The following is a 12,015-nucleotide window of genomic DNA, read 5'->3' as shown; positions in this document are numbered from 1 at the left end:
AATGTCTCGTCTTTGAAACTTTGCTTAAAATCCTGCTGCCTTTGTTTGTATTGGCAACATTTAGAAAATGGCACTGATGTAAATGTCACATTATAGTTTGCATCCAAATATCAGGACAGGTTTGACCTCTGACCTCACTTTTACATTTCACATCTGCCTTTTCTTTTTTTTTTTCTCTTCAAATGTTTTATATCTTTAAATTGCGTGAGCTGCCCGGTTAGTTAGAATTATACTGCAGTATTATTACCTGTAAACACAAACTGATATTACTGTTAATACTGCGACCCACCTCCAGTACTTTCACAGCCCACCAGGGGGCCTTGGCCCACACTTTGGGAATCCCTGCCCAATCCCCATACACACCATTAAAAGTTAGTGAGCTGACTGCTCTGTAACCATCTGTGCAGAAGCTTCTCACTCGTGGTTCAGGTGGAAAAGGTCAGGTAGGCGTGCTCTTCACTGGGACCACCCATCTTCCTCCTTTTATAAATCACTTTAAATCTTCAGTGTTCAGATGCAGTTTTCTGAGTATTTTAAATGACTTCGGCTCAGTTTTCATAAGTTTTAAAGTGCTGGAGTCAAAAGCTCGCATAGCGCACACAATCAAATCAGATCGAGTGAGGTGATAAATCATCCTGTGGAGCAGTCACAGTAGTTTGACTTAAATAGTCACATCAGATGTTCTCATTTCATCAAGATAATGCAAGTAGGGGAAAAACTCAATTTTATTATTTTTTTTAAATGATGAGCAAGAATATCTTTAACTTCAGCCAAAGACACCGTGTGAGGCACATTAGAAATAATAGAAACTGAAAGATATTCCTTCTCTGAGTCAAATCTGAGCTCTCTGATTTTATGCACGGGCTATTAAACTCAGTGTGTCACACTGACTTGTACTTACTGCTCATTATCTTAATATCCGTCATAAAAGACAAATCAACTCGTGAACACGCCTGACGGTTATATGTCACATTTTTTTCAGATGTGTCAAATTAATCCAGAGATTCTCCACATCTGTGGGAACTTTTCACGCATGAAACTGTCTGTTTGCAAAGAGCAGCGCGTCACAAAAGAGAAAGTTAGACAGGCCATGAAAGGAGAGGTAGCAAAAACGGACACAAAAAAAATCATGTAAAGCTACGCTGGAGTCCGAGAGTCAACGTGCCTCATTTGAAATGACCACAACAGGTCCTTTTTATGGTGTCAGTGCATAAATAACAATTAAATGATGATGCTGGGGTGGTTGTATTTTTGCCAATAACAAAACTAAACCCACAAGTGCACTCACTTAATTCATGTAGCTCATCATTTTACGTAAGCCTGCTATGACTTACCCATGCAGCTAATTGCTGTGTTTAATGGAAATATTTTACCAGTTTCTCTCAGCAGTTTGATTGAGGCTTTGTAATTGTGTTAAAAATGCCGCGGTTGTGTCATTTACGATGATGGGTTAGGTCTGTGAAGGCAGCTGTTTTTAATGGGTTTTTGCAAACAGTGGGGTGAGCGGGGGCTGACCTGCAGCAGAGCAGGCAGTCACGGCTTGTGATGAGGAGAGTGCAAACGCTATAAGGTGTTCCCAAAACCCAGTGATGTGCTTCCTGGTTGTGTTTGACAGACATCAAAGTTGTATGGGCTCTGTCAGTAACTCATCTGTTGATATTAATACTCCTCTACTGTTGTGCAAGAGGCACACCGCCCTGCACCTGCCCATATCATCTTGTAAACTGACTTCCATCCAGGATATTCGCCGACACGATACCGCAATGTACCACAGACGCTCACGCCCATAAATTACCAATTTGTCAAGCAGAAGTCGGGCGGCGGCGACGCAGACACACGTGGGTTGTAAACGACGGCTACAAATTGCCCGTCACATCGAATTTGAAGCCTGTTCAGCTGTAGTGGATTTGATTTGCAAAGTGAGCAGGGCAGGGCCAATCACTGTGCTATTGAGCCACCCCTTTTTAAAGCAGTGGTAATGATTACACTCAGTGGGAATCCACTAAGTACCCCTACTGCATGCTGCGTTATTGTGCTCCTAATGTGCACATACTTGAGCATTAAATGTACTCTCCTTGCACATAAAGTAGGCTTTATTGTGAGGTTTTTATTTTATTTTATTTTTTGAAGGCTTGAAGCCGTATGTGACAAAAGCCATGAAATGTTTGACTCAGGTGCTTTTGTTCTGATAGTTGACACCTGTTTTCTGTTTTTCTGCCAGGCTCCAGCTCCCATGGCTTTCCCCATGACCACACCGCAAGTGCCTGTGTATGGAATGGTAAGCATGCACATATTAACATATTCCCACACATGCCTGGGGGGGTACTGTCGTAGATTTATATGGAGACTAGAGCTGCAAGTCTGCATTTGTATTATTAATTAAACTGTGTGTTTTCAAATGTAGCATAACTAGCGTGGACACCCAAGTTTGAGAACAAGGGGACCAATGTTCACATTTTGGACAGAGAAGACAAGAGGAGTAAATGAGTCCATCTATGTGCGCTGTGAACGACCACCATTGAACCGAGGGGGTGGCCTATGACAGTCTGCCACCTACATCTAGTTTTGAGATCCCTTCCCAGGTGCCTCAACCCCCACTCACACCTTGGGTTATGTGACCTCAGTGGGTCACATGATAGGATGAGGCAAGGTCTCACAGTGGTTTCACCTGAAACCTCTGCTGATAATGACCCATGCCCTCTTTCACAGCTTGGCACATGTGATGAGACACATGTTTAACCCTTTAAAACCGATCGGAGCGGGCACGCTCCATTTTGCGTAACTATTTTAAAATCCCTGTAGAACCGGAACCACGTAAGCTAGCACAATAATTTTTTTTACATATGAAACCGGAGGAGTTGTACTAACATTTTATGCCATCAGCTTGTCCTAGGTCACGGTTTCCTTCCACATATAGCTTTGCAAAAATTGCATAAAAAGCACTTGCAGCAACAAAAACATAATATTCCAGAAACACGCTTTGCCGATCCGATCAGCTGTTCAAAACACTTCCTACGTTGGAATAGACATCAGCGCGAACTATCGTATGTCCGCCATTACCTGCCCAAAACCGGAAGTGGTGTCATTTTTGCGGAAAATGTAGTTTTTTTACCTTCAGGGCCTTATAAGCCTGTACTGGTGTTTTTAAAAGTCATATTTGGCTTTATGCTTTTCTGTATAGTTTCTGGGATGCTTAGAACTTAAATTGCACTGCTGGAAATAGTTTATTTTGATGCATATTCTTTTTCTTTTGCAAATTTGCATTGTAATATTTATTTTCGTTTTTCCTGCAGTATATAAAAATTGGTGTATCTCAAAAATAAAACTATGAAGACACTCAAAATAAATTTCCTTTTGTTAGAAACTATTTTGTGCAACTTTAAGCCTCTTAAATTTCTCTAACTAGAAATATATGTTAAAAAAAAAAAAAAGCGATTTTCAATTTTTTTTGTAGTTTATTGCACTTTTTTGCAATTTATGTAGTTATTATAGACTTAATGCATACATATTATTAAAATTTGGGCTATAACGGTTATATTGATGTATAGCAACTTCCAAAAATGGCACTACAGCATGTAAAAATATAAAGATAACTCTGGTGGACTTGGTTCTATGGTAGGTGTTAAAGGGTTCATAGTGGGTCAACTCCCAGGAGGGTTTAAATGCCTGGGACTCGCCACCTTCTGGTTTTAGACCTGAAGAAGCTTATTGGATGAGATGTGAAACATCTGCACGAAATTTAAAGAACTCCAGTCACCTTATTTTTCAAGCTCCTCGTCTTACCTTTGTCCAGGTTCCTCCCCAGATGGGTCAGATGGGTGGGGTACCTGTGATGGCTCCTCAGCCAATGATGTACAACCAGCCTGTTCTAAGACCCACTAACCCCTTCGCACCCATGCCCGGAGCCCAGGTAACTCTCATACATTTTTAATATCTTAACAGCTGATTACTTTTAGTTAATTAAATGACAGGATTGAAAATGTTGGACTCAAAGTCACCCTGACTTTATTAATTTGGCCAGGCTGGTTATGCGATTGTCTCGGTGTGTTTGTTTGACAGTGTGTTAGCAGGATTACTCAGAAAGTTTTGAATGAATTTGCATGCAATTTTTTCCAAACTTGAGGCTTGAACCAACTTAGAGAAGATTAACTGCTAATAACAGAGCTGCTCTTATTATGATTACAACATCAACATCAGTTTAAATTCTCACGTTCTTTGTGGGTGGCAAAACAGGAAGTTCATGCAACAACATGCTCTTACCAAGATTTGTGTTTTGATCAGTGACACTTTATCAGTTATGAGGTTTTATGAGTTGGTTGTGGATTTTGGGTTTTTTTTGTTTTTTTTGAACCAGTTATCGGCCCCTGGTGTCCATTAAAAAGACATTAAAATGAAAATTTTAAAAATTTTAAATTCCTCGTTGGCCTCACTGTACACGACCAGGAGCTCCATCCATTTTATGCCTCTTTCCACTGGTACCTACTTGGCTTTACTTGAATCAACTGTGTTTCAGTTGTTTTCCATTATAATTGAGTACCAGCTCAATATGTGTTGGGTCGTTATAGCAGCGCTTCCGCAAGTCTATGACATTTATAAGCGTCGCAATCATAACGCAACAATGGAGGACGTCGAGGTGATGGTGTTCCCGCTGCTTGGTCTATGGCTTTTTGTCAGACTCGGCACCACGATTCTGGTTTTTGTGGAGCCATTTGACTCATTGCAGAGCTTCAAAAATGGCAGTTTTTGTTTTCAATCTCGCTACTGAGTGACCAATCGATGACATGCAGTCTGTTGACCTCACATTTTCAGACTGGAACCTCGGCCCATCAGGTACTAAAAAGTAACAGCTACTACCACGTAATTGAAAACCCTAAAAGTCGAGTCGAGCTGAGAAGGTACGAGTAGAAAAGAGGCATATATTCTGTGAAAATGGGCACCTCGTGGGCAGAACACCAGATTTAAGGTCAACATTAAAGAGGTGACTCCAGGATGCTGGATGGCTAGAAATTTGCAACACGACTGTAAAAGGGAAACACTGAAATAGAAAGACAAGCACAGGTAGTTTGTGAAAATGCCAAAATGTTTGTTTTTCCCCTGATTCCTTAAAGAAAATTCTCCCAACCTGTGACACAGATAGATGTGTCGTCTTGAGTCACAGAAAACCTGAGAGTGGCAGACTGGTTGAAAACAAAACCAGCAGTACAGTCATAAATAACATTTGGCACACAGAAAGTCATCTTAAAAGCAACAAATGCATAGAAGACAGGGTAAAGAATGATCACCAGGTCAACTGTGTTTTCATCTGATAGCTTTTAAGAGGCCCGGGGAAGTTCAATTATTCAGCAATTTTTTAAAAATGCTGGTATTTTTCATAGAAGGTTGTTTGTATTGTTTTTTTTTTATCTCGTTTTATCTTGCCATTTTTCCTCACCCTCTGTTTTTTGTGTAATTTCCCATTGAGAAATTCTTTACTGCTGTCAGAGCAGAGCGTCAGAGGGCTTCTCTGTGATCAAAACAGTTTCTCCTATCATGTTCTCTCTTCTTTGTCTGTTTAGATGCAGTTTATGTAATCCAGTCAGGAGGGGAAGCAGAGTGCCAAAAGCGACATACATACAAACAAACAAACAAACAGCATAAACAAACACAAGAGGATGATGATGGACGGAAGGATGATTTGCTCAAGCTGAAACGATAGACTGACACAAGATAACCGGGCTGACACCAAAAGTCAAGTTGGAAAGAGGAAGAGAAGATGACGAAAAGGATGGACTGAGCGATGGCAGGGGTTCGATGGGGAAGATGTTATCCTGGCTGCTCGTTGTCTGAAACAACTCTTTGCACCTGTGTGTGTGTGTGTGTGTGTGTGTGTGTCTGTGAGTGTGTAGCTTCTCTCTGTTTATTGTCTGATTTGTGTTCCTATCGATGGAGTGATGTTTCAGGAGAGGGAATAAGGACGAGAGAGAACGACGGGGAGGAGGGAAGAGGGGATTCAGGAAATCCTACCTCTGGTTTTCAGTCAGGCTAAATGTATCTGACTGCTGTGAGAGTCTCTGCTGCAGAATTAGCTTTATTTCATACTGGTGCTATTTTGTCCTCTGTGGGTCACTGCTCGCCTGCAACGGCAACTTTGGAGCACTTACAAGAAGACAAGTGTTTGTTTTAGTGTGTGTGTGTGTGTGTGTGTGTGTGTGTGTGTGCGTGTGCGTGTGCGTGCGTGCGTGTGCGTGCGTGTGCTCAGCAGTTGTTTCAGACAATACTTTTGCCACGGACCTCCTCTCCATCCCCACCCTCGCTCCCTGTCTGCGTCCACAACCGTCCACTTAGCAAGAGATTTAGTGGCAAATCCTCTTCGGTGTGTTTCCTGTAATTTTCCGCTTTGTTGGGATATATTTGTATTTTTCTGTCAGTTTTTCTTCGCCAACTTCTCCTGAATGTTATCGGGGCTTGTACAGCGATTTGTTGAAGCATTTGTTAATAGTAATTGAGCGTTTGTTGTTAAGGGTTTTGAGCTAAAGTCTTTGTTACTCATACAGCATTGTTTTTCTCCACGTAATGCTACAGATACACACAGAAAGATGGGAGCTAGCAGGCACAACATGCTAGCACTGTATGAAATTATGTTTTAAGGCCTAGTCACACCAGAAAGTGACACAGCAAAACTAAGCTAATAGCAGTTAGCTAGTTAGATAGTAATTTGGTAGTTTGGGTTTTTTTTGTTATTATCCTTTGTTTTTCTAGTGGGTAGTTTATTTTTTCTGAATATTATTATAGAAATTTAGTTTAATAAATTTAATACATTGATTAAAGAGATTAATTAAAGAGATCTGTTAGACAGTAAACTAAAGGTTTACTGAAAATACAGCTGTAGTATTTTGAAGTTTTCACTCTGAGAAACGGTAAGGAAAAGAATTGTGCACATAGCTAATAAGCTACAACAGCATGAGGTCGGCCTACGTTAAACTTATCCAGAGCTGCACCATTAGCAATTTTCCTTAAGTCACTAAGCAGTGCTGTTTTCAAATGAAAACTCCCATTACTAAATACAAAAATAAAAGATCATCCAGGACATCAGGAGACTGGACGCTTGTTTCTACCACAGACAAAATGTAACAACTGCCCAAAAGAGACTAAATTCTGGGCTATCTCAAAATTTTGAATTGTGTATATTGTAGTTTCGAGATGCATAACTCAAAATGTTGAGTTATTAAGACAAATTTTAATCATGGTTGCTGTTTGCAACATCCTTGAATTTTGAAGGACAACTTTGAAGAAATTATATCCGTGGTTTGTTGACTTTGGAATAAAGGTGCAGCTGCTGTGATGGGCCAATGGAGAGGAGCAGTCATACACCTGAGTTTGACTATCTTTTACAAGTTAGACCCTGAAGTCAAAGATGCTGCAAAAAAATGGATCAAAGTTATTTATCGACTCTCAAACTTGTTGTTGAGCTCAATAAAGGGTAGTCCAAAATGTAGAACTTTAAGAGCATAGGAACAAAGGAGGCCGGACTTCCTTCAGGTTAGCGTTAAGTTTAGTTATTCCATAAATGTTAGACAGCAGTACAGGAATAAATGCTCTAACAGGCTTCAGAAGAACCACTTTTGTCCCCCAAACACATCCTGGTGGCAACAGTTTTCTATCAAAGATCACAACAGTTAAACTTGATTTTAAAAAATTAGCAGATATCTTTCCAGACATTTGCTGTGTCAAATGTTGGTGTGACGAGACCTCCAACTGTACATTGTATTCAACTTGGTGGTCAGTTTAGGAATAGGTAAAGTGTATTTTTGTTTCATCTCTCAGTGTTAATTAGCATCGTTAGCCTGTGGTTTGTTGATTTTCTGCCTCAGTTGGATCTATCTGTGTGTATCTGTTTTTCCTGTCTTCTTCATCAGCTCATCAACCAGTCTTTAAGGATTTGAGCTTTGTTTCATTAGGTACAACTTCTTGGCAGATCCACAGTATGTGCCAGTGATTGATGACAGCGGCACAGAGTGAGTTAAATGTTACTGAATCAAGTTGAATTCACTTTTAATTGCACTGAATCAAAGTGAGTGGCTGTAAGTGCGACACTGAACCTGTGGCGTCCCCCTCGCTCAGTGGTTCCAAGAATCTGTGGGGATCAAATTTGACTCTTTTCAGCTCAGCCAAAGCATCCATCCCCATGAGTTTGACTGTGGGTGTATTTATGCATAACGACTTCTCGTGTGTCCACGTGTATCCTTACACATTTATGTGTACGTATTTTCTTTTCTTCATCGAGGGCTATTTCTGAGGGTCAAATTTTAAGCCAGACTTGATCCGATAAGTTTAACACAAAATGGGCTTGATTTGTTTTTATAAAGTCAAATTTTGTTGCAAAAATGCACATGCAAAAATGTTGCACTCAAGTGGCTATCCTGCCGTAGCAGAGCTGTTGTTTTTGGGGGTTTTGTTTCTTTTCTGGTATGAAAAAGTTGAGGAAGATTTGAAGTGTGTAGAAGTAGTTTAGGGTTTTACAACATAATAGGTTTGTCAAATCTACCAGCCACTTTGGCGGGAAACTCAAGGTTACTCTCCTGCCATTCTAACAATGAACTTGAAGCTTTTTTAGTACCATTCCCGATCTCAGTCCAGCATCTCCATCCCAGCCATCAGTGGTTGTCCAGTATCAAACTCATCGCCCACTCTGCTGTGAAGTCTCTACAATCTCGCTTCAGCCTGTCTGGTCCAGTTGGTCTTTCTCTAGGATGCTTCTTTAGCCTGTTTGTCACTGTTGGTATGTGTAGATATGTGTAAGTAAAAAAATAGCTATAATAACCAGTTTGTCTAGATTGTCCACTCATCCCTGTCGCTGTTGGATAGATGCTGCTTCTAGAAGCTTCCTGTTGCAGTCTTGTGTTAGCTTAGCCTCTCTTCATAGTATCCCCTGAAACCTGTGGAAGACCTCCCACAGCAGGTTTTCCCACCCCGTCCTCTTCTCCGCCAGTAACTGTAGCTCTATTATCTCTCTTGATGTCTCAGTCTTTTAGCAGTAGATTAAACCTCTCACCGGCTCTCAGGCTTTGTAGTTCTCAAGCTTTTCCTCAACATCTCTGCAGTGTTTGGTAGGTGAGGTCCTCATCTTTTTTTCCCTCCATCTCCAATCATATTTGCCAGTCATGATGTCAGCAGCCTACAGAGTGTCTCCGGTTGGACCTCGACGGCGAATCACAAGACGCTTGAATATCCAGGTGTTTTGTTACAAGTGGGCGAGCTAAAATGGTGCTTTTCTAGAACTAGTGAAGTATGTAGTCCAAGAAGTGTTGGAACTTAGATGTCAGCTGTGACTGGGAGGTTTGTCAGTCAACCAGCTGTTGTTCAGGGGCACTTAGGTAAATTATGGAAAGTACTGAGTCCACTGATCACTGGGACAGTTGATCGAGATATTAGCTCTCTTCCCTGTTAGAGTTTTATTATAGCTCTGCGGAGAGGCACCGAAATGTCTTTGCAAACCTACGCAGAGAAGGATGTCATTCGTACCCAGTGGTTGAGCACATCTCTTAAATCTCAACGACGTAGTAACTGCCACAAGTGATCTTCGAGCAGAACACAGGAAACTTAATCTGTTTGTTTTTTTTTTTTATTGTTTTTTTTACGCCAGTGAATTCGTTTGTGTCTTGGATTTCGTCGTTTGTTCGTGCTTGCCCACTGCGTGTAAATCTGTTTTCGAGACGTGGCATATTGGCATTTTCGCACAACAGTCAAAGAAAAACGTGCTGATGTTTGCCTGCTTGCAGGCTGGAGAGACGTACCTCAAGCTTATCTACGGCTTCTAACAAATACGACTATGCAGAATCTTTAGGTCTTTGCTGCCGTAAGCTTTCTGGTTTCAACTTGTAGTACAAGTTCTGTTTTCCAATCTCCTTTGAGCTTTGGTTGCGCGCAGGTCTGTAGAGAACAACAGCAGGATTCATCCAGATATCTTGGCTGCACTCTAAGCCCGCGAACAGTAGCAGCTGGACCTGGAGTTCTTAAATAGTCGATAAATTCTGTGATTGGATGTTCCTGATGCTCCCTGTGTCCTAAATATGGACTCTTTGGATCTTCTCCATCTTCAAAACTTCCCCCTCCTCTGGGCCACCTGTGTTTTTGAGTCCCAGCTTTAAAAATAAAACTATTTTGTTAATGGATGTGTCCTTTTTTGGCACCAATATGAGACCGTTTTTATATTCTAGGACAGCTGCCTTACTGTCTCTAATCTTATGTGATAAATTGACACTTCACAAATAAAAGCTGCTTTATTTGCTTGGCACTGATCCAGGATCAGGTCATCATAGCCCTGGATGATAAAGTAATAAATCACATGAGGTCTAACTGCAGATCTGATGATTGATAACAAGTTTGTAATAGTCTCATTAGGCTTTGAAATGAAGAAGGGTAAAATGAGAGCCAGGACATGGAGGTGAAATCAGGTTAACTGTTTGCTTTAATGTAATCTTTGCAGTCTTTGCGTTTCTTTTGTTATTTTTGTTCAACTTTCTCTGAGTGGAACCTACTGCTGCCAGTTGGGATCAGGTTATTCAACTGGTTTTAAAATGTTCCGATGTCGAAAGATTGAGTGGGTTCAGAAAAAATAGCCGTGGTGGTTTTTCCGTTGCTGGCTCGCCACCTTTAGCGTCAGTGCAACTTGCCAATAGTCTTTACGGCTTTATCGCATAAGGTGTGGCCGAGCATGCAGGCTCTTATTCAGTGCTTCACCTTCCCTCAAATTCAGACTCTTTCTCACATTTACAGCTGAGACTTTCCCAGCTCGACCGCTGTTTTCTGCTGTTAGCCTGCTGTTAGCCTGCTGGGATCAGTCCTGGGGAACCTCGTGGCCACGTTGCAAAGTTTCTTTCAACTTTAAAAAAAGAAAGAAAAAAAAAAAAAAGCTGCTGCCGCCTGTCTGCATTGTTGTAGCATGAATCTAAGTGGAGGAGGATACATGGATAAACCTTGATGTCATATTAAAACGTCTGCTGAGGCGTTGAGCGAGCAGACTCTTCTCTGGCGAGCCATCTCTCTCTTTTTCTCGGGGAGTGCATGGTTGTGTTGTCGGTGTTTCTTGTTCCCCCCCCTGCAAAGAATTTTTTAAGAAAGCATGATATGACAGTCGCAGCGGTGGTGCTGATGATAAATTCCCTCCTGTTGTTGTTGTCGTTGCTGCTTTAAACGGCCCCGACAGCGCGAAGGGGCGGATGGATTATCTGAGCGCAAGGGCAGTTTCATCGCTTTGTCTGGACTGACAGATGTTTGGCCGCTGTAACCACCCGGTTGAACTTGTCCCAGAGATCTCACATTAGTTGCTTGGTTTGCGGCGTCCCCTGTGGGTCGCAGCAGAGTCAACCCCCCTGCCGCCATCCCCCCAAGAAAAGGAAGACGCGCAAAAAGAGAGAGGCTGTTCGATGGTAAATCCCCCCATTTTTGTGTCGGTGAGTCGGTGTGTCGAGTCGATGATCTCTTGTGCACGTTCTGTTTTTTCTACATCTGTTTTTTGGTAAGAACCCTCGGATTGCTGCCTCACTATACTGTATATAGAGAAATGCACACCTTCACACTCACAACACAGCTTAAAGACATACTCATAATCTGCATTATTTTCATTTACTCTTTATTTTTCTGAACTTGAAAGATATTAGCGTTCTTACAGCAGTATATAGGTATGATTGCTACTCGGTGGGGGCAGGCTGAACAGACAGACGATGCAGAAATCTTTGGAGGGCTGCAGACCTGCCCCGTACATCAGGATCAGCCATGAGTTTCACAATGATGCCAAATGTTTTTCGGAGCAGAGTACAGCTTTTAATCTCTGATTCCTCTTCTGTCTCCTCCCCCCCATCTCTTTCTTTGTACATGTTTTCTATTTATTTAAAGCAGAAATATATGGATTGTATCAAGCATGGAAAGGCAAACAGATGTTACAGTTGACAAAAACACAAAAAAATCACAGGCTTTTATTTTACAGCAGTATATTTGTTTATTCTAGGGACTTGTTTTCTCTCTCTCTCTATTTTT

General features: G+C 41.4%; 1 protein-coding gene across 7 annotated transcripts in view; it reads left to right on the top strand.

Moving 5' to 3' along the window:
* LOC146390709 (phosphatidylinositol-binding clathrin assembly protein) overlaps positions 1-12,013 on the top strand; it is a 115,485-nt gene extending 103,472 nt beyond the window's left edge. For all 7 annotated transcript variants that reach the window (XM_084923693.1, XM_084923692.1, XM_084923690.1 and 4 more), the window contains 3 exons: positions 2,222-2,278; positions 3,794-3,910; positions 5,556-12,013. In XM_084923693.1, the coding sequence (XP_084779819.1) occupies positions 2,222-2,278; positions 3,794-3,910; positions 5,556-5,570 (189 nt within the window). In that variant the 3' untranslated portion in view covers positions 5,571-12,013. The remainder of the gene's footprint in view (positions 1-2,221; positions 2,279-3,793; positions 3,911-5,555) is intronic.
* Positions 12,014-12,015: the final 2 nt, after the last annotated feature.

Source organism: Perissodus microlepis, chromosome 3, assembly GCF_051167445.1.
Source record: "Perissodus microlepis isolate ML-2025 ecotype Zambia chromosome 3, ASM5116744v1, whole genome shotgun sequence".
NCBI lineage: Eukaryota > Metazoa > Chordata > Actinopteri > Cichliformes > Cichlidae > Perissodus > Perissodus microlepis.
The sequence above is the reverse complement of the archived record's forward strand: the minus strand, read 5'-3'. Positions and strand labels throughout refer to the sequence as shown.